This window comes from Arvicola amphibius, chromosome 3, assembly GCF_903992535.2.
Source record: "Arvicola amphibius chromosome 3, mArvAmp1.2, whole genome shotgun sequence".
Taxonomy (NCBI): domain Eukaryota; kingdom Metazoa; phylum Chordata; class Mammalia; order Rodentia; family Cricetidae; genus Arvicola; species Arvicola amphibius.
In genome coordinates, this window is record NC_052049.1 from 175,164,636 (window position 1) to 175,191,182 (window position 26,547).

Below are 26,547 nucleotides of genomic sequence, written 5' to 3' on the forward strand. Positions count from 1 at the left end.
TTCCATCACCTCACAAGGCACAAGTTCCATCATTCAATAAAATTCTTGCTAAACCCATTACTGCCACGTTCCCAGGGTCTAGTCCATGTCAGCCAACAATAAGCACTTGGCAGAAGCTAGGGTTATCTTGTCCAGCTTCTGCTCCACATGTAGGAGCCCTAAAATGGAAGCTTGGTTGAGAGAAGGTGGAACAATGGCCTGTAAGGACCTGAACTTGGTGTCTGTTGGGCCTCTACTCAGCATTCATAGGTGCTGATACCACTGACTGGTATTAGGGGCAGAAACTGGACTAGGCTTCCCAACATTCTAGCTAGGTTAGGGTGGAGGCTTCTGAGACCAAACCATGGGGCTAGTCTTTGCTGCACTAGGGAAAGTATTAACAGTACTGTGTAAGGATAATAAACACCTACTTTAGGAAGGATGCACGGGCTGTAGATAGAATCCCAGTGACAGAGTGCCTACCTAGGATACATGCAGCCCTGAAGACACAGACAAGAAAGCCAGGGAGTGTACACCTGTAATGCCAACCTTGGGAGCTGGAGGCAGGAGAAGACCATCAAGGAATGCGTGAGACCGCGGATAAGAAAAGAATGTAAAACATATTCAGTAAGATGATAATTGCTACGGGGGGGAAAAGCAGAGCAGGATAGACGATAAAGGCAATGCCCAGGGCAGCAGGGAGAGGGACAAAGAGAGAAGTCACTGTCTGAAATGAGAGCATGTGTGAGTGCTGGGGCACAGCCCACAGCCTGTGCTTCCTGGCACGGAGAGCAACAGGAGGGCCAGCCCTGAGCCAGAGGCTGAGCTGGAGACCAGTAATGGAGACACGGGTAGGTGGGTGTGGGGAGTCCTGAGGACCTAGGTGGCTCTGGAGCATCTCTGGGGAGTGGCTACTAGTTCATAAGCTGATGTGTGGAGAGAGTGAACGGAAGGCGGCAAGGGGAACAAGGGACTGGACAGGGACTGTGGCTTGACCTGGAGAGACGTGTAGGGGTTTAGGTATGGAAGTCATGGTCATGTCAAACAGTGACCTTATTCTTGAGACAGACAACTTCCTGGCACAACAGATAAAGGCAAAACCAACAAAAACAAAGACAACAAAAATCGTCAAGGGGCACCCAAAGCCAGAGTGCAGGTTGTGTGTCAACAGCTGAATCTCAGGGAGAAACTAAACTGGCAAACACATTGGGTTGGTTAACATGAAGCTGGTATTTGAAGTCATGAGCCTGACAACTGGGCCTGTTGCTTTATGCCTATAAATCCCAGCCTGTGGAAGGTTGGAGCAGGAAGATTGCTTAATTATAATGTCAGCCTGAGCTACAGAGGGGGATCCCTACTCAATCAATATTTTAAAAGCAAAACCATGAGCCTCGGTAAGTGTGTATAGACAGAGGGAAATGTGTAAAAATAAAAAATCAGAAGAAGCCTAGTGAGCATAGAGCCATGAAAACCTCACGGAAGGAGCATCTACAAGGAAGGAGCGTCCACGAGGAATCTGTTGATGATAGCAGGTCTCTCTTGTCCACCTCTAAGAGATCAGGGAGTTAAAAAAAAAATACACATTTTTGTCTGCTGTATTTCCTGCAGAGTGTAGGCACTTAACGATAAACCCTTGAGTTTCAAAATGTGTGAGCTACACCTTTGCAAATGCCCAGGATGCAGGGTTGCAACACTGACCTCCTTTAGGAAAAGGCTAGTGGCCAAGTAGGAGGTTCGTCCTGGTGTCAGTGGTGCCTGTCACGTTCCTGACCTCACACTTACTCGTTCAGGTCAGAGTCCTCCTGAATAACACAAGCTCCAGGACAAAGGAGTCTTATGTAACTTGTATGCTTTGGAGAGTAATAGACCTGTCTTCAGACCCACCAGTTTACAGAGGACTTTAAATCCACTTTTCTTTCAGGCACCCTATGGCTTTTGTTTTGTCCACCTGTCCACTCATCTGTTCACCTGTCAAATAACCATTTAAAAAAATCATTATAGTGTGTGTGTGTGTGTGTGTGTGTGTGTGTAGGGAGACAAGCATAAGCCTGTCACAGTGCTGTTGCAGAGATCAAAAGACAACCCGCGAGAGTTGGTTCTCTCCTTCCACCATATGAGTCCCAAAGATTACGTCATCTCAGTGCCTTAACTCGCTGAGCCATCATATAGCCATTTATTTCTCCATCGTCTGTAGTTGTTCTTCTGTCCGCTATGTATCGCTATCCCTGTATCCATCTCAGCGACTGTTCACTTGCAGTTTTGTTCATCCATCTGCTAGGGTGACCGGCTTTGCAGTTTGTCACACAGAATGAATATTGATTGGCCTTGACATTCCTGTATCCTAGGAAGCTTCCCAGTGCAGGGCAAACCAGGACTGCCTGTTCATCTACACGTATCCTGGGCATCCGGCAATGGACCCGTTGGCACACAGCCCATCAGTTACTTCAACTTCGCCACAGACTGGCCACCCTCCTCACCAGGACAACGCTCCGCCCCCGGCCTGCACGGGCCCCTCCCCCCGCCCATTCCGGAAGCCCCCGTAGCGAATCCCGGCGCCCTAGCAACAGAGTCTTTCAGGCTGCCCAGTCCGCTTGCGCGGCTTCGGGTGCGAGCCAATAGCGAGGGGCGCCGGGAGCGAGGCTCGGGGGGCGGGGCTGAGCGCAGCCGCAGCCATTTTGGTGAAAAAGAAACAATAGGACGGAAGCGTCGCGGGACTGGGCTGTGGCCGCAGGTAACGCCCGCCCCGCCGGGCCCGTGACCCTGTCGCCCCGGGTCTTTAGGAAGGAGGTTTTCGGTGGTGTTAGCGGACGGGCTTGCTGATCGCTGGGGGCTTGCAGATGGTTTGGAGAAGGGGTTCTCTAGCTGTCATTGTGAAGCGGTCTCCCCCGGTTTGCAGGGGGCATTGTGTCATCTGGTGATGGGGGATGCTAGCGTCCCCAGTGAGCGGATGGCTCTGGAGAGGGTCTGCTGGAACGGGGGAGTAGGGGCGGCGACAGTATCTTTCTCTTTTTGAAGCGGTCACCGGGGGGCAGGATCTCTTGTTTCATTGAGGTCCCCCGGCCGCCACCTCCCAGATCATTGAGGATGGGGTCTCTATCTTTGGATGAAGGGGTCAGCCCTGATCCTCAGGTACTGTTACCTGGGCCCGCAGACGTGCAGCCATTTTGGGTATTGAACGTCAGTTGTGCCAGTCACCTCGTCTTGGATTGGGGGGCGGGGAGATCTGCGCATCCAACCTTACTTTTTTTTTTTTTTTTTAAGACATTAAAACGGATCAGAAGATGCCTTTTTTTTTTTTAATATACTGATGTTTCTGCCACGAGTGGGATATTTATTTCTTTCACATTTGATAACAAGACTGCATCTGTCTTCTGCATCCTTCCTGATGACTTGTCTTGTTTTAGGATTTTAAATCAAGAAAGCTATACTAGCAGAAAAATGAGTGAAATTGTAGGAACTAGTGAAATCTAGTGCTCTTACATGCCGAAGGAAATAGAGCTAGTCATCGCTTGTAAATAAACATTTTGTTAGCAAAATGTTAATAGAGCAAGAACAAAATAATTTCGAATAGTTTTGAGGAAAAGTACTGAAGGGATCTAGAGGAAGTGCAAGGAGGGTAAGAGGGGGTCAAGGAATGAATATGATCAAAATATACTGTATACATATTTGAAATTGTCAAAAAATAAATATTTATCAAAATAGAAAGACCCAAAAGGAAAAAAAATAATGAAAGTTTTTAACATATCAAAAATGTTGCAGACGAAAGGGTTTTCTCCCGGCATGACATCTTGAGAGAAGGAAGATGCTTATTTTCTAAGTTGTTGCCATGGAGAATGTATAATTGCAGGGTTTTGTTTTAATTTCAACCGCTGTCACAGAAATATCAAATGAATAGTTACACTTGACATGATTGCCTCTTAAATTTGGGGGGGGGGTGAGTCAAGTTGGTTAAACTATTGACTGTTACTCAGACTGGTTTGCCTTTGCTACATTCTGATTTTTTAAAGAGTAAAATTCAAGTGTGTAAGTGGACTAGACCTGTTACAATTGTAGAAACCAGTTTATTATATGTAATAGACTTCTGTTGTGCTTTGGAGTTTCCTGGGAAGAGACAGATTTTGGTCTATACAACCAAGTATCTGAACATTGGAATATGCCAGGGGGAGTAATCGCTGACTAATGAATCTTAGGTTCTTTTGCCGGGAAGGTCAGGGCCTCCTGTAAGCCCCAGAGATGTCACTGGTATCTAGGCAACAAGGATGGGCTGAAGTGTCCTCGGGCCAGCTTGTTAAGGTGAAAATTTTCCACCGTTGGCTCATAAAGAGATGCACTGGGGAAGAATTTACCTTTAAGGGAAGACTTGTTTGTTTGTTTGTTTGAGGCAGCGTCTCTTTATGTAGCCCTGGCTGGCCTGGAACTCACTGTGTAGAGCAGGCTGACCTTGAGTTCATAGATCCACTGCCCCTGCCCTCCAGTGTGCCAGGGTAAGAGGCGTTTGCCCCCACCTTGGGCAAAGGCAATTAGTTTATGTCGTGGGATGATTATCTTATAAACTTACCACATTTTTTTACAGTAGAAAGCAATTACAAATTACTTTAATATGATTACGTTTTAAAGCATATCTTTATTTTTAAAATTGTAACTTGTCTTTTTGTGTATAATAAAAATAACAAGTTGTGTGTATCGTGAAGTATATCGTGTTGGTAAGAAAATGTCCTTTTCCCAAAAAATTGAGTTGAGAGTTCATCAAAAAGTTTGAAGAAAACATCATTTACAGAGATAATGTGTATGTGGCTTTAATTTGACAGTCATCACCTGATTCAGCTGATTGTGGCTCACACCTGGTCTCCTGTTTCTGGGAGGCTGAGGCAGTAGTTTGCTTCGAGTTCCAAGACTGGACTACTCAGGCCCACATTGAGAGACTAGTCTCAAAAATCAAAAAGAAAAACTAACCCAAACCAAAACTCAGGTAACTGATTGCTATGTATTGTATCCACACAGACCTCTTGTTAGCTCACACTGTGGTTTTTTTTTTTTTTTTACTTATTCATTTTTTTTTTTTTTAAGAAGGCCTCACATAATAACCCAGACTGGCCTAGAATTTATAGCAACCCTCCTGCGTTAGCCTCTAGATGCTTAATGAGATGCTGAGATTATACACGTGAGCCACTATAGTCAGTTTGTTTTGTTTCTTCTTTGTGTAGTCTGTCGTGGGACTCACTCTGTAGACCAGGCAGGCTGGCCTCAAATTCAGATCTGCCTACCTCTGCCTCCCAAAATCTAGGATTACAGTTGTGAGCCTTACCATTTTGGGGGTGGGGGGTTGTCTACATATATGTACACCAGAAGAAGGCGTGAGATCTCATGTGACTGTTGTGAGCTGCTGTGTGGGTGCTGGGAACTGAACTCAGGACCTCTGGAAGAGCAGCCAGTGTGCTTACCACTGAGCCATCTCTCCAGCCCCCAGCCTCACTCTTTAAAGAAGGGGGAAAAAAAAAAAAGAAGGGGGAAAAAGAAGAAAGCCAGATTTAGGAGGGTACATATCTGTAAATATTTTTGTTGTTTCTTGTTTTGCTTTGCTGAATGTTAGGTCCAGGGCCTTTTGAAACTGCTCTTGAGTGATCGATCACCTTAGCTCCTAGAAATGTTATTTTGCTTTTTTAGCTCATATCTCTGAAGACAAGAAGTGCTAGGTTTGAGTGAGTCTTCACAGGCAAAAAACTGAGGCAGAAGGATTACAAATTCTAGAATACCCTGTGCTACAATGTCTCAAAACAAGGAGAAAATAAGGTTAGCTATGTATCTACAGTACCATACTAACAGGTAGTGAAACGTGAATTACAATAGAAGAAGCCCTAAAATCACAGAGATCCACCTGCCTCTGCCTCCCTAGTGCTGGGATTAAAGGCTTGTGCGACCACCGCCCGGCAACGCTTTAGTTTCTTAATTTATATGTGCTTGTTCTATTTTTCTATTGATTTGTTTATGAAGCACCTGTGCCATAGAGTTTCTGGTTTTTGTTGATCATTCCTTGTGTTTGAGACCTTAGACTGTGGTAAGTAGCTGGATTTGAAGTCACTCTTATTAATCCTCCCTGTGACGAAGCTGCAAAGAACCACCAAGGTGTCTTGAGAAATGAGCTCTGTGCCTAGCAGTGTCGCAGACTTGTAACTCCAGAAAGGACTGTAAGTTCAAGCACAGCCTGGGCGGTATAGAGAGATCTCCATCTTTAAAACCATTAAAAATCTATTATTATTGTACGTGTATGTGGGGGAGGGAGTAATTATGGAGGCCAGAAAACAACTCTGGAATTGGTTCTCTTTCTCTTTGTGTACATGGGTTTTGAGGATCGACTTCCAGTTGCCAGGCTTGTGCAGCAAGCACCTTTACCCCCAAGCCATCTCACTGATGCCTGAGTATTGTTATTTTGCCACCAATATAAAATTTAGTTCAGGCTGAAATGGTAGGGATGATTATATATCCGAAATCCAGTTTCTAGGTCAGAACGGGTAGTAAAATGTGAATTACAATAGAGAAATCCCTGCCTTGTTATTAAATGCTCGCCAAAAATAACTACTGCCAAAGTGATGAGCACCTCAGAAACTTTCTCACAAAAACCAAAAATGCTAACAGCTCCAGCTGCTGTCAGCATCACTGTGCTGGGCTCTCCATGGTGCGCGCTTCAGCCCTGTTTTCCATTTTGTTCCTGTCAGGTGTCTCCTCCTAATCATCTTACTCTGGGCTGGTGAATGTCAGGCTTGAGGTTTCTTGAATCTCTGTGTCTGGAGATTGCTCTCCAGTGCCTGCTGTCAGAGCTCCTGTGGGTAGTTGAAATCAGCCAAGGTTTCTTCCTCCTGTTTTCTTCTTTCCTTTTTAGGGGTGGCTCCAGGGCCTGGTGCATGCTCAACAAGCGTGCTGACCCTGGGCTACGTGTCCATCTTCCATCCTCCACCCCACCCCCAAATAAATACGCTACAAATTACGCTAACTGGTCTTGAACTTGCTCTGTGTCCTGACCTTCCTTGAGTTTGCCGTCCTCTTGCCTCAGCCTCCCAAGGAGCTGGGATTACGTGGCTGTGCCATCAGGGCCATCTTTTTCTGTCTGCTGTCTGTCATAGAAGGCTTACAAAATTTTTCACTCACTTTTTTTTTAATACTTAGAAATTCACAGTTGAGCAAATGAGAAAATATTTAGTGTTTATGTATCCATTAATCTTACCACTCATTTAAAAATGGTCTAAAACCAGATATAACACCCCTATAATCTCAACTCTTGGGAGGCTGAGACAGGAGGATTGGTTTGAGTTCAAGGCCAACCTGTGTTATATAACAAAACTCCATCAGATATAAAGGAACAAGGAAAGGAAGAAAAAGAAAGCTTGTGTGTTGATGGAATAAAACGTGTTATAGATCAGAAAGCAAAACCCTGGCCTGGTGATTGCATCTTCATTTCGTGGACAGAAACGTATGGTGTTAGTCTGGGCTAGATCTTACGAGGCAGGGGTTATGAGTGAGAGGACTCTCCCTTCCCACTGCTGACCCTATGATACTTAAGCCCAGCTCTCTGGGCCATTTCACTCCATCTTAAACCCTCCATTCGTACTAGCTCACAGAACCAGGCCTTGTCTTGAGCTTTGCATTTCTCTTCTAGCTGGGGCTGCTTTGGGGCCAACAGCCTTTCCAATCTACAGCTGCACACACAAAAAAGTGCTGCCCTGTGGGCTGCAGGCACTTGTCTCAGCTCCCTTGGGAAATGCAAAAATATTACATCACCCTTTCCTGCTCCTTTTATAAGAGTAATAGACTGTTGTTTTACAAGTATAAAGTGAACATTAGATAGCAATGTTTTCTCTAACTGTCCTCCCTACTCACATTTTAAGTTTTAATTTATTTTATTTTTCGAAGTAGCTTGCTCAAGACAATAGTTTTCTAACATAGCTGAACAAAGAACTTTTTGTTTTTTTGAAACAGGATCTCACTGTGCCACCATGGCTGGCCTGGAACTCGAGGCCAGGAAGGGTGAATTTAGATCTGCCTGCCATGCGCCACCACACCCAACACTTTAGTTTCTGAGATGGAGTCTCACATAAGAGATCGGCAGCCTTTTGGTACTGGAACTACAGGCGTGTGCACTGCACTGCCTACCGCTAAGTTCTCTGCCCGTCTTGGATCGTCTTTACACAGATGTTTGCGCTAAGACTGCAGTGATGTTTACCTTAAATTAATCTAATTCTAAGCCTGCCAGTCTCCATTCTGCTGTACATTTGTTTAGTGCCTGTGTGCTGTACTATGGTACCTTCTTGCCGTTTCCTAAGTAGGGACTTACCCTGAGTCTCACCCGAGTAGAGAGTGCTATTAGAGCTTTCAGGTTTTGGTTTTTGTTGTTGTTGTTTTGTTTTGTTTTGTTTCTTTGAGACAGGGTTTCTTGGTGTAGTTTTGGAGCCTGTCCTGGAACTTGCTCTGTAGACCAGGCTGGCCTCATTGAACTCACAGAATCTGTCTGCTTCTGCCTCCCAAGTACTGGGCTTAAAGGTGTGCACCACCACCGCCCAGCGAGAGCTCACAGTTTTATCTTATGGGATACACTGGGGATTTGCAGGCTCAGCCTCTGTTCCATTCTAATGCAGGACAGTGCCACCAATTCTTGAATTTGTCCATGTGTCCAGTGAGGGAAGGGGCAGGGGATGGATGTCCTGTACTCCACCAGAGTGTCTTTTTTGTGAGGAGGTTTGCACGGCCACCCTCTAGCTTCCATGCGTAGGCGCAGACACGTGTGTACGTATGTACACATTTTTTTAACAAAGAAATAAACTTGAATAAAATGTTTTTTATGCTAAAAATGAATGCCTTTTGTTGGAGTCCAGAGGTGAAGTCTGTACAAGGCTCTTGTGCCTGGTTTCTGTGCCCGCTGCTCTGGGAGGTGCAATACCTGCTGTAGTAGCTCTCTATAAGAGAGACTTAAGAGCCAGCCAGGAAGCTGTAGCTCCTTCTACTGCTCTTAGAAATCCAGGTACCTGTTGTTTTTCTGTAATGAGGCCTGGATGATAAGTGCCTCTTGTCCACACCTGTAAGGACAGTAATCAGTACCTGTCTGAGAGGGCTGTAAGAATGGAGGAGCCGTGTAAACATTAAGTGCTTGATAAACAGGCATTCGCGGTGGTTCAGGCCTGTAATCTCAGCCCTCAGGAGGTCAAAGCAGGAGGATGGTGGTTTGTTTTCATGGGTGGGGCGGGGTTGGGGGGATGGTTCAAGACAGGGTGTCTCTGTGTAACAGCCCTGGCTGTCCTGGAACTCACTCTGTAGCCCAGTCTGGCCTTGAACTCACAGAGATCCGCCCGCCTCTGCTTTCCCGAGCACAAGGACTAAAGGCTCACCACTGCTCAGCAAGAGAATGGTAATTTGAAGGCCAGCCTGGGTGATGTTAGGGAGACTCGTTTCGAAAACAAACAAACAAAAAAATGGCTGGGAATGTAGCTCTACTAGAAGTGTGCTAACCCCTGAATTCAGTCCCCGGCTTTACCTAACCTGAGTGTGGTAGTGCTCACCTACAATCACAGCTCTTAGGAGGTAGACTTAGGAGGATTAGATGGTCAGAGTCATCCTCAGCAAGTTCAAGGCCAGTCTGGGCTATGTGAGATCCTGTTTCAAAGAAAGGAAAACCCCAGTACCTCTCATTTCTGTTAAAGTCATGCCCCATTGTTATTGGAAGTTGAGAAGTTGTTTGTTTCTCTTCTCTCACCATTCTCGCCTTACACACACTTTAGGGGCTGTGTGTTGGGCCATAATCTTCACTTGCGCATGTGTGGGTCATTTCTCCAGGTCTCCCACATGGAGTGAAGTTCACTCATGTGTCAGTGTTGGTTGTGGGTGGGTTAAAAACCTCAGGAGCTGCTGCGCAGCCATCTTCGGTTATGTGTCAGTTTTGGAAATACTCCATCACGGCTTCTCTCTAGGTGCTAAAAGTAACGTGTGCTCAGAATTAGAGGATGTTTCAAGGAGTTTGAAACATTCCACACATGTGGAGGTTAGAAGACAACTTATGGGGGTCAGTTCTCTCCGAGGTGGTCACACTCAGCTGCGAGCACCTTTACCCACTGGACCATCTTTTTTTTTTTTTTTAAAGAATTGTTTATGTGTATGGGTGTTCTGCCTGTATGTTTATTTGTGCACCACATGCATATATGATGCCTGAGGAAGCCAGAAGAGTGTGTCAATCCCTTGAGACTGGCGTTACAAACAGTTGTGGCTGACATGTGGGTGCTAGGGATCAAACCCAGGTTCTCTAGAAGAGTAGCCACTGCTCTTAACTGCTGAACCATCTCTCCAGCCCCACACTTAACCATCTTACCAGCTCAATTTCAAAATTTTAAATGGACAGTTGATTGTGACGTAAGCTGATACCTACCTGTTCTGCCTCCCTCCCTCCCTCCATTTTCCGCTCCTCTCTTCACCCTCCTCCTCCTCCTCCTTCCTTCTATTTCTCTCTCTTTTATATTTTTCTGAGGTAGAGTTTTGCCATGGTAGCTCAGGCTGGCCCACTCACTCTCAGGCTGAACCCTGACTCTAGATCTTCCTGCCTTTACTTTCTGAGAGTCAGGATTAGAGAGCTGTGTGCCACTATACCCTTCCATCTAGTACTTTCTGTAAGTCTTTATAAACAATAGAGATTATATAGCTTTTTGGTTTGAGACACTCCCCACAAGACAAAACAAAACAAAAAACAAACAAAAAAAACCCCAAAGAACAATTGTACTTAGGATTGGTTTGAGTTAGATGGTACACTCAGTGGGGGTCTTTTGCATCCTGATGATCTGTCACCGTAGCCTTGTTGTAGTGTGACCTGTGACCATAGGTAGCCATGATGTGGTGTGACCTGTGACAGTAGGTAGCCATGACATAGTGGTAAGCTGAGGAGCTCTATGGAGCACCTATTCTATGCTGGTGGGGTTTTCTTGTTTGGTTATTTTGTATTCTGAAGATTCAAGAGTAAACCATGAGCCAAAAATTTCTTATGTCAGAGGCTGGAGAGATGGCTCAGAAGTTAGAGGGCGCTGAGTGCTTTTCCACAGGATCCAGGTTTAATCCCAGCACCTCTATAGTGGCTCTCAACCCTCTGTAACTCTAGTTACAGTAAATCCAGCACCCTCTTGTGCCTTGTGTGCTTGCACGTGATGCACAGACACACGACACACCAACACATGCACACGCAAGCAACTCATACATATAAAATAGAATTTAAAAATTTAAATGCTGGATGTCGTGGCACAAACATTTGATCCCAACACTGTGAGGCAGATCCCTATGAGTTCAAGACCAGCCTGGTCTGTATAGTGAGTGCTGGGCCAACCCAGACTGTACAGGGAGACCCTGTCTCAAAAAACAAAAACAAAACAAAACAAAAAAGCTTTCTTCATTGAACTTGTTTTCAAGCAGAGGTGAGAAAAGGAGACAGGCAATATAAAAACATGGTGTGTTGTGTGGTCATCAGGAAGAGAAAACAAAGCAGAGTGCATCGGTGGGTGTGGCTGAGAGGCAGCGCTTCAGATAGAGAATCTGCGGCTCAGGAATGCCACAGATCACCTGAGCCCACTCACGTCCTGTCTCACTCTCAAGACTCAGGTGTGACTGTGGAAATAGTGGTTAGGAAACTCACAATATGTGACCCTTGTGTAATGGGTTACAAAGTGGATATGGTGGCATACATTTCTGACCCTGGCTAAGGTATTCTAAGGTTTGTGAGCTCAGAGCTAGCCTAGGCAACATCTTGACGCACACACACCAGTCTGAAGAAAGCGCTTGCCATTCCTGACAACTTGAGTTCAGTCCCTGGAGCACACCACTTACTGGAATAGAAGGCTGGTTCCCCAAAAGTGCCTCCTGACCTCCACGCACACCCTGTACTGAACCCACGTGTTCACGATGAATGAACAGATGAATTACTGAATTAATGTAGTTTTTCAAAGTCTTTAAGGAAAAAGGCTGAGGCTCAGAAATAGGTCTATCCTGGACTACCAGGCGAAATCTTGTCTGAAAAAGAAGGGAGGAAGAAAAGAGAAGAGATTGAACCAGGCATTATCCACATGACCATAATCCTAGTACTTGGGAGTCTAGGGTTATGAGTTAGGCTGGGCTATGTAGTTAGGGTGTCTCAAAACATAAGTAGAAAAGCTAGGAAGATGACTTAATTTTGACCAAGATAGTAACTAGGCTGACCTTGGCACGTGATGGAGATGCTCACAGTGAGGCGAGTTTTTACAGATTTATTTATGTACATGAGTGCTCTATCTGCATGTACAGCTTTTTTGGGGAAGGCCGTTTTGAGACAGGGTTTCACTGTAGCTTTGGAGCCTGTCCTAGAACTAGCTCTTGTAGACCAGGCTGGCCTCGAACTCACAGAGAGCCACCTGCCTCTGCCTCCCGAGTGCTGGGATTAAAGGTGTGTGCCACCACTATCCCGCTCTGCATGTACAGCTTTATGTGGGAAGAGAGCATCAGATTCCACTGTATATCATTGTGAGCCACTGAGCCATCTCTCCAGCCGCAGTTAGGCAATTTTAAGGCTATGATTTGATGAGTTCTTGGCATATTTATCCCAGTCCCATACTCTTGAAGCCACAATGTAAAACATTATTAACTGTGAAGTTTTTGGGGCCTCAGTCAAGCCTGGCCTCTGCTCCGGCCTATCTCTGTGGTTTGTGTAGCTTTGTACTCCTGCAGCAGTATAGGAGAGCCAGTGGCTGGCCCGCTGTGTAGCTGTGGATTGGGTAGCTGGTGTGCTGAGCAGATGTAAGTGGTGCCCTCAGGCCTGCTGTGGAGATTTGAGTGGAAAGGGTTGTTTTGTACCTTTAGGCTGTGGTTCCTCACACAATCCCTGGTGACTCCCTGACCCTGGGGCTTTTCTTGAGGCAGAGTAAGTGGCGCCTGTGGGTCCCATTTGTTGTCTCATTAAGTAAATTCTGGACTAGTGAGCAAAGAGCCCAGGGGCTTTAGTCACAGGTGTTTAGCTTACAGCACTGGGGAAAATAACAAACAAAAACCCAATAAGAACTAAAGCACTGGCTCTGCAGATCCTTAAACTAACAGTTAATTGATCTTAGGGTGGGCTGTGCAGAGCATTGTCTACCTGCTCTAGGATGGGTCATATTCTGCTTTTACTTGTAGTTTCATGGACAGCTGTGAGCCAGTGTGGAGAGCTAAGCCAGCTCTAAGTCTGAAGCTGGGGTGCTGTAGGTTGTCGTCGTCGTGGTCTCCAGATTGCAAAAGCTCCACAGCAACCATTGCTAATCCAGGGCTCCTGAAAAAAAATGAACCTTAGTCTTTGGATGTTTATAAATTACTGACAGGCTAGCCACAGTGGCACATGGCTGTAATCACCTTTCAGAGGCAGATTGCTGGAAGTTTCAGGTTATAGAGCAAGACTCTGCTTTATTAGAGGGAAAAATTAGTAGCATCCTACTCAAACTGCATGTGGAGCCGAGAGCAGGTGTTTGGGGGCTTTTCTTTCTTCTGAGGTGTCCAGGCAGAAAGTTGATGCTTGCGGAAGTACAAGGGTACTTAGGATAGATGCACCTTTCTCTTACCTTCTAAAAGTGAGACCTGTTGCACAGTGACATCATTCTGAAATTTATGTTGCAAAGTTAAACATAATTGAAGCAAAAGAATTGTAGAACAAAACTTACCTTGTTTTATAAAAAAACAAAACCGAAAAAGCTACTGGTTACTACTCACTTGTTTGGCTACACCTGGAAAAACAGAGGTCTACTCAAAATCTCATTTTACAGATCAGAAAATGATCCCCAAAGAAGGAAGGGAGCCAGGGGTTAGAGTCTCCCCACGCAGGGGAGTGGCAGAGGCTGGCTCCACTCCACAGTCTATAACCAGTTTTCTAATTCCACCTCACAGTTGGGAGTTTTCTGTCCTCAGACTTGGCTCAAGCAAAAATGAGCCTTATTTTCCCTACACTATCCTGGGAGCATCACTATGTATGAACTTCAAGGAGAATTTAGCCATTGTGGCGCAGAGAGAGAGAGAAAGAGAGAGAGAGAGAGAGAGAGAGGGAGGGAGGGAGGGAGGGAGGGAGGGAGGGAGAGAGGGAGAGAGGGAGGGGAGAGAGAGAGGGAGAGAGGGAGGGGAGAGAGAGAGGGAGAGAGAGAGAGGAGGAGGAGAGAGGAGACAAAGTTGCCATATTATGTCTAACAGCTACTGCACACTTAGACCTAGGAGGAAGTAGAGTCTTGTTTGGCCTGCCAGCCTCTGTCCACATCATGGACCACACTGTACAGAGATGGTGTAGAACTACTGGAAACTTTTCATTAGAGGGTAGATGAGAGATACCTGGGGAGATACTCCTCTTCTTAGTTGAATGCATTAAGAAGTAGTATGCAGTGTGTGTGTGTGTGTGTGTGTGTGTGTGTGTACACTCATGCCACATGTGTATGCATGTATATTTGTATGGATACATATGTGTGTCCAAGTGCAGGTCAGGGTCAGTCTTCAGTCTTATTCCTCAAGAATTGTCCACCTTGGTTTTTCAAGGCAGGGCTTCTGGTCCTGGAGCGCTCTGATAAGGCCAGGCTGTCTGACCAGTGAGCCCCAAGAATCTTTCTGTCCGAGTTTCCCCAGCACTGGGATTACAAGCATGATTCACCACATTCGTTGTTCCTGTCAGTTGTGGATTCCAGGGATTGTACTCAAGTGCTCAGCTTGACTAGGTTACTACTCAAGTCCTTTGCGGGGGCTTTAAAAACTATTCTAGTGTGTGTGATGTATATTTGTATGATCAGAGATGTGAAGTTCAGAGAATAATTGTTACATGGCTTCTTGGGACAAACTCAGGTGTTTAGGTTTGTGTTGGGCTTCTGCCGCCAGTGTTGAGCCATCTCTTTTTAGGAAAAAAAAATGGTTTCAAGGGAAATGAAACTGTTTAGTTTAGACTGGCCTTGAATTTGTGGCAGCCTTTCTACCCTAGCCTCCCGACTTGTGGGGCCTGCTTGCAGCCTTGTATTGCTCTTAGAGCAAAGGTAGTCTTATATCTTGACAAAGACTTTGGATTTTGTTTCCAAGGCCTGCGCATTGGGGAGCATGTTGTACTTTGTTTAGTAAGTATGGTGCCTGACCCATGTGGTACTGGCAGGCTGTGAGTCATTAGCCTTCCTTTGGTATTGCTTTCTCAGGAAGTCTTTTAGAACCGGGCGGAGGTGCACATACCTTTAATCCCAGCATTCAGGAGGCCAACCTGGTCTACAGAGCTAGTTCCAGGATAGCTAGAGCTAAACAGAGAAACCCTGTCTCGAAAAACAAAACAAAACAACCAAACAAAAAAAAAAAAAAAGGAAAGAAAGAAACAGAGAAAGAGCCCCGTCTTCTGAAGAGACATGGCTTTTTCTATTGGAACCGTAGAAATGCTAGACTTGAGCAGGAGGGAGGACCTGAGACTTTAGATCCTAGAGGCGGTTGTATTGGGACATCCAGCAGTCTAGGGTTCACTTGGGAGCTTTAGTTCTGAATGGACACTAGCTTCGGGTGCTTCCTAACCTCCCCTTATTAATTTGTAAGAGTCTGTCTCATTCAGAGTATCATGAGGACCAAGTAAGAAGTCCATTAGCAAGCCTGCATCATAATAGGTACTTTACCCATGGTGAAGAGCAGCCGGCACATTGGCAGCAGGCTCTCTTCCTCTTTACTCCTCTTTCCAGGGGAAATCCTGAATACGGGGGTAGTTCTTACCAGTAAGATCCCCAGCAGTCACTGAAAGGTGGTGCAGTAGAGCCAAGTGAGGATCTGCATCTGAAACTACAGTTGGGAAACCTAGCCAGCTTGACCTGAGTACACATAGTGTGTGCCCAATCAGATCTAAGGACCAGGCTGTGTGGACCAGGATGAGAGAGACCTGACAGCCCCAGGAGCACAAGTTTAGTTTAAAAGTGTGCCTCAGCTTTTGGTGATCAGGATGGAACTGATAAAAATAGTTGGTGACCTAGAACACTCTGTGTCTTTTTAAATGGAGTTAGCCAGCTTCAATCAGTTGTTTTTAGATACAGACGTTAATCATTAAAGCGGGTTCAGAGCTCCATTGCTAATAAGGTTAATGGGGCTTGGCTTTGGCTTCTGGCAAGGGGCAGTATTTGTGGACACCCTGAAGGAGTAGTTCTTATTAAACAATGCGTAAATTGGTTTTCCCTGTGTTGAAATCTATTTTATAAAAATATAATTAGCGAAGTACCTAAGGCACCATTTACCTTTAAGTGTGACAACCTTAATTAGAAAATGGTAAGGTTTTATCTGAATACTGTGTTGGAAATTGTGCTTTTACGCCATCGTGGCTTTGTGTTTTGCTTGTTGTCGTGGCTTTCTAATGCTTTGGTGGTTTAGGGGCCCATGGAGCTCATTCTTTGCCCGCCAGTATCTGCCCCGCCCCTACTCTCCCTCCCTCTTCCAATGTTTGTCTCTTCTGGAAGGAGGCGGGCCGGTGTAGGCAGTGTGGGCGGAGCCCTGTGTGAGCTCAGGCTGTTTGTCTTCCTGCGGAGAAGGCCCAGGACTGACTGAAAGGCAGTTCCCAGGCTACTTCCAGACCTCATGTCATCATTGTGTTTGCTTCCGCCAGAGTGTCCTGGCCTGTACAAACCTAGGAGCAGAGAACAAACACACAGACGTACCAAGGACAGACAGTAGACGGAGGACGCGCTGGCCGCTGGACCCCGCTGCCTCCCCTTTCTTCCCGCTGCCTGTGTCCGGAGGATGAGCCCAGCCTTCAGGACCATGGACGTGGAGCCCCGTACCAAGGGCGTCCTGCTGGAGCCCTTTGTCCACCAGGTTGGGGGGCACTCGTGTGTTCTCCGATTCAACGAGACAACCCTGTGCAAGCCCCTGGTTCCGAGGGAGCATCAGTTCTACGAGACCCTCCCAGCTGAGATGCGCAAATTCACTCCTCAGTACAAAGGTGAGCCCCCAGCTGCTAGCGGGGTCACCAGGCTGCTAAGATGTAAGGGACTTGGGCAGTGAAGGCCCTGGCAGCAGTCCTGGGAGCCCTCACTCCCTTCCATTTACCCTTTTGTTTTCCCTTCTCCTTCTCCTCTTGGCCCTCAGCCCAGCACCTCACACCCTCAGTTTTCAAGCCCTGGGAAGATTGCTCAATTGTTTTGTTTTCTGGATTTGCTTTGAGTTTATTTTTGGTGGAAGTATAGTTATTTTTCATGTTCAGGTGTCTCCTGCTCAAGGTAACCCATAGTCCCCATGTGTGAGGACAATTCTGGAAGACTTTAGGAGGATTTTACCCAGAATTCTTGCTGCCTGCTTTTTGTTCTCCAGGAAACCAGAAGCCCTGGTGATTAGGTAGGCTGGGAGCAGGGTTGAGTCAGATGGAATGCAGGAGTGGGAGGATTGTGCTGATTAGCTCCGAGTCCTTTGCTATTACGGAATGTCCCCAGAATTGCTGTGTGAAGGCAACCCTTTGATTCTCATGTAGTGACTTTTTCTTCTCTTTTTATAATGATGTACTTCAAGGGAACGTCAATCACCAGCATGGCGTGTTCTTTCCTGGGGAGGAGGGGAGCCTTTTATAAATCAGAAGAGAACTTATTAAGAAATAATTTTAAATATGTATTACCAGATATAAAAAGGCTAGAACAATTTAGACTCCTGCTTTTTAGACTGGATGGACTGGGTTTCCTCTCTACTTGGAAATGCATGTGGTGGGACTGGGGGCATTGGGGACCCTCACTTGGTCCTTTTCTGTTATTTTTTTTTTCAGGACAAAGCCAAAGTTCCCTTGTTAGCTGGCCACCCCTGCCCCGTTTTTATCCCCTTGGTCCTTCCTTATGCCCACAGGGAAGTGTGGTCCCCTGATACCCCCTCTCTGCTCCTCTGTGCCCAGAGCTGGGGGCCACCTCAGAAGTGTCGTCTCTCTCTGAGCATGCATTTTCCCTGCAGCAAGCAAGCGGGCGGGCAGCAAGGACTGAGCAGATTGAGTGATCGTGGGGCAGAGAGGCCTAGAGGAAAGGTGTTCAGCCAGTCGGCTGTAAGGCGCTCGTCGGCACCACTGAAATGCTCCCACCTGGCAGCCCCTTCCTCAGAGACTGTCTAATTACACATGGCAGGTCCTAGAGACTCAGAAGGGAGAGCTGCTTTCAAGGCTACCATGTGTCTGTGTTCCTCCTGCCCCCTCATCTGCTGGTGTTCATTTTGTTCTTTTGTGACACAAATGACAAAAACCAATAAAAGCATAACTGAGAAGGACAGAAGGCTTGGCTCACCACCCTTGCAGGGTGCTAGAGAAGCCTTGACCAGGGTGTCTGTGTTGTGTGGTTTGTTTGCTGCTCTCCTTTGCTTTGCTCACCAGTCGTCCCTCCCCTTCAGCGCACTCCCCTGCACTCGGGCTCTGCTTTAAAGCAAGCCTCTAGGCCGTCGGAGTTTCTGTGGAGGACATACATTTCTTATGAGATATATAGAGTGATGTTTTCGTGTGTCTCTCAGGATTAGAAGAGTTACATAAAAATTAATAAACATTTTTAATGATGGAAAAATGTGTCTTGTAATTCTTTGGCCCTTGCCTTCCCTTGTTGAGTGCATTAGAGAGGAAGTCTCTCGGCCATATTTGCTCCCTAATTGCTTGTCTTGTGTGGCGTCGCTCTTTTCTAGCTGTTTTGATATTTGTTAGGTTTGCAGATGAGTTTGGGGCCTCTGGCAACATAGAGACTAAGGAACAGGGTAAGAAACAAAACAAATGTTACAATCATGTTATCTAGAATGCTTCTTTCTGCGGAAATAAAAGTCCCTTCTGCTCCTCACCCCCTTTCAGGTGTGGTGTCAGTGCGCTTTGAGGAAGATGAAGACAGAAACTTGTGTTTAATAGCATATCCACTAAAGGGGGACCATGGAGCTGTGGACATTGTAGACAATTCAGACTGTGAACCAAAAAGTAAGCTGCTAAGATGGACAAACAAAAAGCATCATGTCCTAGAAACAGAAAAGAGTCCCAAGGAATGGGTGCGCCAGCACCGGAAAGAGGAGAAGATGAAGAGGTGGGTAAAGCTGAGAGGATGTGTTTCGTGCCTTGGTTAAAGTCTGGTTCCATGCAGCTAGGAGCTCCTCGTGGACCTGTGTGTAGGAAATTCACTGCTGGTCCCACATGCCCGCTGTCTCTGATTGGCTCTGGGTTAGGTCATGCCATTTTGCATAAACAGCTGAATGGCAGCTATAAAAGATTGACTCATTCCTTCCACAGTTGCTTTGTGGGTGGCCACAGGCAGACTGAGCCATTCCTTTACCTCAGGCTGCTTGCTGATGGTGGGGACAAAGGGATCAGTTAGCCTCTGCTAACATGAGCACCCGTGTGGGCAGGACAGTTTGGCAGAACTTATAAAAATGTAAAGTGTGTGTGATGTTGTCAGGTAGATGAACCAATCCCAGTGCAGCTTCACTTCGCGTCTCCCTGGTCTTGGAATCAGGAGACCGCATGCACAGAGGCCAGAAGTCTATTGCCTGGAAAGGGGGAATAAAGACTGTCTGCCTTATAAGCTGGGGGGAAAGGCCATTGTTACATCTTGCTATAGAATAGCAAATTAAAAACTTTAAATTTTTAATCAACTTTCTACAAGCAGATACATGATAAAATGCACCCATTTAATTATCTAATGAGTTTGGGTAGACTTTATATTTCAACCATAGTAAATAAATATCCATCACTCTAAAAAGCTTCTTTATTCTTTCATATTTAATTTTGATAATACATTATGATTTATTGAATCCTTATTTCTTTATAGTCACAAGTTAGAAGAAGAATTTGAGTTGCTAAAGAAATCTGAAGTCTTATACTACAGTGTAGAAAAAAAAGGAAATATAAGTTCCCAGCTTAAACACTATAACCCTTGGAGCATGAAATGTCATCAACAACAGTTACAGAGAATGAAGGAGAATGCGAAGCATCGAAACCAGTACAGTATCCTTTGTCATAAGGCATTCCTACCTTGGGGGAAACGAAGAGAAGCAGCAATAAGGGCTCAAAGAGAGAACCTGGGGAATTGGTTGTTGTACGATAGCAGGTCTCTGTATAGCCCCACTGGACTAGAGCACTCTTCTGGTTGCTGGGATTACAAGTGTCTGCCACTACACCTGCCTGATGTGTTTTATTTTGGGGTGTGGCTGTGTATGCTTCCACACACGCACCACAGCATATGTGAGGTCAGATGACAACTTTCAGGAGTCCATTCTCTCCTTCCACCAAGAGGTTCCAAAGATTGAACTCATTGAGCTATCTGATGGGCCTGGTTTGGTTTTATGTTAGCTGTGATTAATTTCCACATTAGAGATTAGAGTTGTGCCCAGGATAACCCTGGGTCGATGGTTTCTGCCACCTCCCTTGCAAATAGAACCTGTGTATAGTGTAAGTAAAGGAGCATAACAGGTCTCTGAGAGCCTTTGCCCAGGTATTTCAGTCCTTGTTCACCAGTCTGCCGTCACACACTAAACTATCATCGCCTGGCCTCAGAGTTTGTTTTGTGCAGTTCTGGGAGTCTAACCCAGGGTTGGATTTGGCGAGGATTGGGAACACAGTGTGTATAGAGATCTGAGAACAGTTTGCACGAGTCTGTTCTCTCCCTCATGTGACCCACTAAACAACCTCGCTGCCCACGCCCAGGGTCTCTTTGGTTTTGTTTTTTTTTAATTTTATGAATTAAAATTCCTGAGAATTTTCTTAACCTTTACTAGGAAAGAAATGTTAAAAATTGAGTTCCTAAGTGCAGAATTGGATGTTGACCTACTTGAATCAGTCTCCTGAATATACCAAGTGCCCCGCAACTGATATTTTTAAAGTTCTTTTTTTTTTAAGATTTATTTATTTATTATTATGAATACAATACTCTGCCTGCATGTTTACCTGCACCGCTGAAGAGGGCACCAGATCTCATTACAGATGGTTGTGAGCCACCATGTGGTTGCTGGGAATTGAACTCAGGACCTCTGGAAGAAGAGTCAGTCCTCTTAACCGCTGAGCCATCTCTCCAGCCCAGTTCTTTTATTTTTTTGAGATTATAATTACATCATTTTTCCCTTTCCCTCTTCCCTCCAAACCCTCCCATATCCTCCTCTTTGCCATCTTTCAGATTATTGGCCTGTGTTTTTCATTAATTGTTTTGTTACATACATGTATGTATATACATATATTCCTAAATATAACCTGCTCGGTCTGTATAATTTTACTTGTATGTATAGTTTCAGGGTTGGCCATTTGGTATTGGACACCAGTTGGTGTACGCTTTCCTGGAGAAGACTGTTTCACTCTCAGCATGTCTCGCTCGCCTGTGCGTCTTTGTGTAGCACTGAGGCCTTGTGGGCTTTGCCTTGTTCTCTTTACCGTGTCTAGTGTTGCCGTCCTTGTTCGGCTCATGTTTGGCAGTTATGTTGGTGAAACTTTGTAGGTGTGGCTTTCGACATTGCTGGGAGACACAGTCTCACATCAAATTCCCTCATCTTCTGACTCTTATGGTCTTCTGCCCCTGTTCTGCAATGTTCCCTGAGACTTAGGGGCCAGAGTTGTTTTGTAGTTATATCCATTGGGACTGGGCGCCACAACTCTGCATTTTGACTGTTGTAGCTTTCAAAGAGAAGCTTCCTTGATGAGTAAGGTCTATCTATAGTTATCAGGCTAGACCCTGGATACAGGTGGCAACTGACTTTTTTTTTTAAAGTTTTTTTTTTTTTTTAAGTACAAGGCCTTGTGCAGGCTAAACAAACCTTACCACTGAGTTAATTTAGGTCACCTACCTTTGCTTACACAGTTTTTCCCCCCGAATTTGATTCTGAAGCAAGTCTGATATACATGATTTTATCTGTTTTTACCTGATCATATATCCATGAAAGATAAACATATGTTAGCATGAGGACCAGTTTGAGTCCCAGCAGCCATATAACAGCAGCTGGACTGTAATCCAGTAGTGGAGGGAGAGACAGGAAGATCCCTGGAGCCCATTAGCCAGCCACGCTAGCTGAATCATTAAGTACCCTGTCTCAAAAAAGAAATGTGCAAAGTAACTGAGGAAGACAAGTGTGTCAGTAACTTCTGCTCTTCACACGTTTGTACATGCTCATGCATGTACAAACACAGCCACAAAGATATTTTTTAAGATAAGGATATTTTAACATTAATACTATTTTACTTCTCAAAAATAGTAATTCTTTTATATAAAATAACTATTTTGCTGGACATGCTGGTCAGCACGTCTTTAATCACAGCATTCGAGGTGAGGGGGGAGGGCAGAGGCAGGTGGATCTCTGAGTTTGAGGCCAGCTTAGTTTCAGAGAGCATTCCAGGACAGCCAGGGTTGCACAGAGAAACCCTGTCTCAAAAGAAAAAAGGAAAGAAGAAATAAAATGCCTATTTCATGTTCTTATTTCCCAAATTGTGTCAGTAAATGTGTTTTTATTGTTGGTCTTTTTGAGGGGAGATCTGTGTAAAGTTCATGGGTAGTGTTGGATTGGAGTGTTGGAGACTTAACCTATTACACCCATCTTTTTCTTCTTGGAGACTTCCTGTCAGAACAAATAAACAAGGATCAGTGATAGGGAGATGTTCCATATGGTTAGAGACAGGGCTTTGTCTGCAAGCGTGAAGACCAGGGTTTGAGTCCCAACACCCAGAAGATCTGAACATGACCGCTCAGGTCTGTAGCCCCATTGATGTGGGGCAGAGACAGGAAGACCCCTGGAACTTGCTCACCAGTTGGGCTAGCCAAATAGTGAGCTCCAGGTTCAGTGAAGAAACTTGTTTCAAGATGTAAGGTTTGGGAAATGATAGAGCAAGGTACCCAATGTCCGGATTTCTTTTGCACTGATACATGCATGTGCATATTAGAAAGGCATGGAGTTTTCCATGGTCTGGATTTTACTTAGTACATCCCTGTGGTATCTTGTACATATGACCCATTCTTCTCTTTCCAATAGGCTGATATCTGGATTTAAAGACTTGATCAGATGCAGGTTCAATTCTAGGGCTACAAGCAAGAATCCTTGAAAAATGATATTGTCCATTGGGAAACATGATGTTTAGCTTTATTTTTCAGTCATTGGTTTTGAGCCACCTTTTTCATTAGATGGCTTCCTAATTTTGTTAGTCATTGACTGGAATTTTACAAAGAATAATCTTGAGGTGGAGTTGGGAAGAGATTAAATGCTCATTTTTCTTTATTTACCAGATGTTTGGAATAACTTATTCATAACATGGGTGACCTGAGGCTGGTACCACGAGGGGCTGTGGCAAGTCACCTGAGGCTTCACGGTCCCTTGGCTGGTGGGAGACAAACAGATAACGGCATGCAGAGAGAGCTTGTGTATTCCCGCCTTTTTCTTATAATAAAAAGGCAGGACGTTAGGCATGGCAGGTTAAGGGGATTGGGACGGCAGGTTCTCAAGACTGCTTCCTGCTTATTTGTGGGTGTCGAAGTCTTTCTTGGGAGGCCTGAGAAAACTGGGTGCTGGTCACATCCTGGAGTAGCTGGTCACTTTACTCCTGTCCAGGATTTGTAGTGTGGAACTGTCTGGTGTCTCTTGGACTGGCAAGTTGTTGGTAGAGCAGAGGACCAGGGAATTAAGAGGGCTGTATCCGACCTGTTTAAAGTGGGTCCTTCAATTCAGCTCCCTGGAACTCACACGAATTCTTTGAGTTGGTGAAAACATAAATTTTAGACACATACATTGTATAAACAGCAGCATATTTATGTCAGAATGACTGGCAGATGTTTTTGCACAATGAAAAGTATCTTTAGAAAATGACCAAAGAGAATTTACAATCCTGATCTTGCAGTAGTGGTAGAAGTACTCTGCCAGAGTTGGATTAGAAGCAGAGAAATCCTATCTCACAGAACCGAATGAATGAATGAATGAATGGATGAATGAATGAAGCCTGAGCTGAAAAGAGCTCACACTGCTGTTGGAGACCACTAAATCAGTTCCCAGCATCTGCTGTGGGAATTCATTCTGCCAATAGCTTTGGGTACCAGCCTTAAGACCTGGCTTCTTGCCTGCAGATGTGATCTCGTAAAAGGAAAGAGGGAAGTCCTATACTCTCTTGGGCTGTGAAGACCGGAGCCAGGCAGTGTGAAGCAGCATGTGGCTGGCTCCCAGCTTCCTCCATCCCGTGAGTCTGTTCTCACCAGCACCCCTTAATAAATCGGTGTATGTAAATATATATATCTTTGTGGTTCTCACTACAAGCATCCAACTCAGGTGGCTCATAAAAGCCTGTAACTCCAGCTTTTGGGAATCAGAAGCAGTCACCCTCTCTTGGTATTCATGTGCACAGTCCAGTATAGATGCACAGATACACAGACATGGTATGTGTATCTCTGGCTGGGTGCCCTAGGCCTGTGTTGAGTTCAGACACTGGCTGCTGTTATTTATGCTAGTTCCCTAGCAGTTCAAGGGGACCTCTGAGATCTCTCCTCAGCTCTGAGCTCTCTCTGTGGAAGACAGCATAGCCAATGAATGGGGTATTCTGTGGACTTAGGCTTCTGTAGTCATTACGTGCAAACACTTGCCTTTTGAGGTATTGTCCTTAACTGCTCAGAATTTATCTTACTGGAGAACCTAACTTCCCGCTATGAGGTGCCTTGTGTCCTGGACCTCAAGATGGGCACACGTCAGCATGGCGACGATGCTTCGGAGGAGAAAGCTGCCAACCAGATTCGAAAATGTCAGCAAAGCACATCTGCGGTCATTGGTGTGCGTGTGTGTGGCATGCAGGTGAGGAGTGTGCATATCCTAACAGAGACTACAGGGTGTCCAATGGCTGTCCCTGAAGAGTTCAAATTTGGGGTCTTTCTCCTTTGGAAATTTAAAACTCCTCGCAGTCAGTTTTTCCCACTTTCTCATAATAAATACATCCGGTCTGCTTTATTTAAAACAGCAGCAACAGATCTGGTAGGACTGCATCTCATGTGGTAGAGTGTGCACCTAACACACGTGAGGCTGTGGGTTTAGTACCAAAACCAAAACAAAGCAGATTTGAGTGAGCTGAAGATATAGCTCAATGGTAGAGTATTTGCCTTGCATACACAAGGCCCTGAATTTGATCTCCAGAACAGACATGCACACACACAAATTATAATTTTTTTCAAATCCACATTTGGTCTTACCTGAGTCTATTGCTTTCTGGTTAAAAAAGAAAGTGTTTATACCTAGTTGAGCCCTCTGAGGCTAATCTGGCTGTCTGAGTCCATATCCTATGTATCCATATACTAGGATATAAAATTAAGCCACCTCTGTTGGCGTAGTTGCAGAATAGCGTGGACTCAGATCCTAAGTGATGGGGCATAGTCTGGGTGGGCGCTGATCAGACAGATGCATTCAGGCTACAAGGTCCCATCGTCCTCCTTCACACAGTGGTGCGGTCTTGAAAAGCCTTTGACCCCGGCTTGCTGATCTCTCCCACAGGTGTACCAGGCAGGCACTGGGCAGCTCATGTTCATGAACAAGTACCATGGGCGGAAGCTTTCCGTGCAGGGCTTCAAGGAGGCACTTTTCCAGTTCTTCCACAATGGGCGGTACCTGCGCCGAGAGCTTCTGGGCCCTGTGCTCAAGAAGCTAACCGAGCTCAAGGCTGTGTTGGAGCGACAGGAATCCTACCGCTTCTATTCAAGTTCCCTACTGGTCATTTATGATGGCAAAGAGTGGCCAGAAGTGACCCTGGACTCAGATGCTGAGGACTTGGAAGACCTCTCTGAAGAGTCGGCTGACGAGTCTGCTGGTGCCTATGCCTACAAACCCATTGGTGCCAGTTCAGTGGACGTGCGCATGATCGACTTTGCACACACCACCTGCAGGCTGTACGGCGAGGACAGTGTGGTGCACGAGGGCCAGGATGCTGGCTATATCTTTGGGCTCCAGAGCCTAATAGACATTGTTACAGAGATAAGTGAGGAAAGTGGGGAATGAGCTTGCTGGCTGTTTCAGTACCTGAGAGACTCTCTGTGTCCCCCTACAGCTGTGCTGTCGAGGAGGAGGCCAGTATGGCCAGGTGGTGGCCTCTGCAGCCTGGAGCTGATAGACAGTGGCCTCTGTGAACCCCAGCCTGAGCCAGCCCCAGCCGTGCTCAAAGTCTTTATTTATTTTAACTATTTCTTCAACATTCCACATTTGATGCAGATACCTCTTTCTTCCCTGAGTGTAAATGTTCTAATACAGATCTTTTTGTTTATTGTATACAGTGATGCTGTCATTCTTTCTAAGTGTGCAGACTCCCACCCTGCAGAAGCCTCCGTGTGCTGTGACCTCCCAGTCCATGTTCCCACTCTGTAGGTTGCATTGAAGCCATCACAATGGTTTGGCTTTGTCCAGAGTCCCAGTTCAGCACCTTGCAGTCATGGAAAACAGATATTCCCCTGCGCCTACTAGCCAGGTCTCTGTGGTTTATGCTGGCTGGGTCTCTACCATCCTTACATAGAAGTACAATTGGCATAAGTTTTCCCACAGCCCTACACAGCTTAAGGAGAAGTTGGACAACAGGCCCTCCAACCCTTGGGTTCTTGATTTCTCCTAGGCGTTGGCAGCAAGTAACTAACTGACTAGACATAGTAA

General features: G+C 45.6%; 1 protein-coding gene across 1 annotated transcript; it reads left to right on the forward strand.

Moving 5' to 3' along the window:
* Positions 1-2,576: 2,576 nt before the first annotated feature.
* On the forward strand, positions 2,577-26,172 carry Ip6k2 (inositol hexakisphosphate kinase 2). The gene is made up of 6 exons (XM_038323120.1): positions 2,577-2,710; positions 16,583-16,918; positions 18,776-18,998; positions 19,740-19,915; positions 24,539-24,714; positions 25,405-26,172. The coding sequence occupies exons 2-6, from the start codon at positions 16,717-16,719 to the stop codon at positions 25,903-25,905; spliced, it is 1,278 nt and encodes a 425-aa protein (XP_038179048.1). The 5' UTR covers positions 2,577-2,710; positions 16,583-16,716; the 3' UTR covers positions 25,906-26,172.
* The last annotated feature ends 375 nt before the right edge of the window (positions 26,173-26,547 follow it).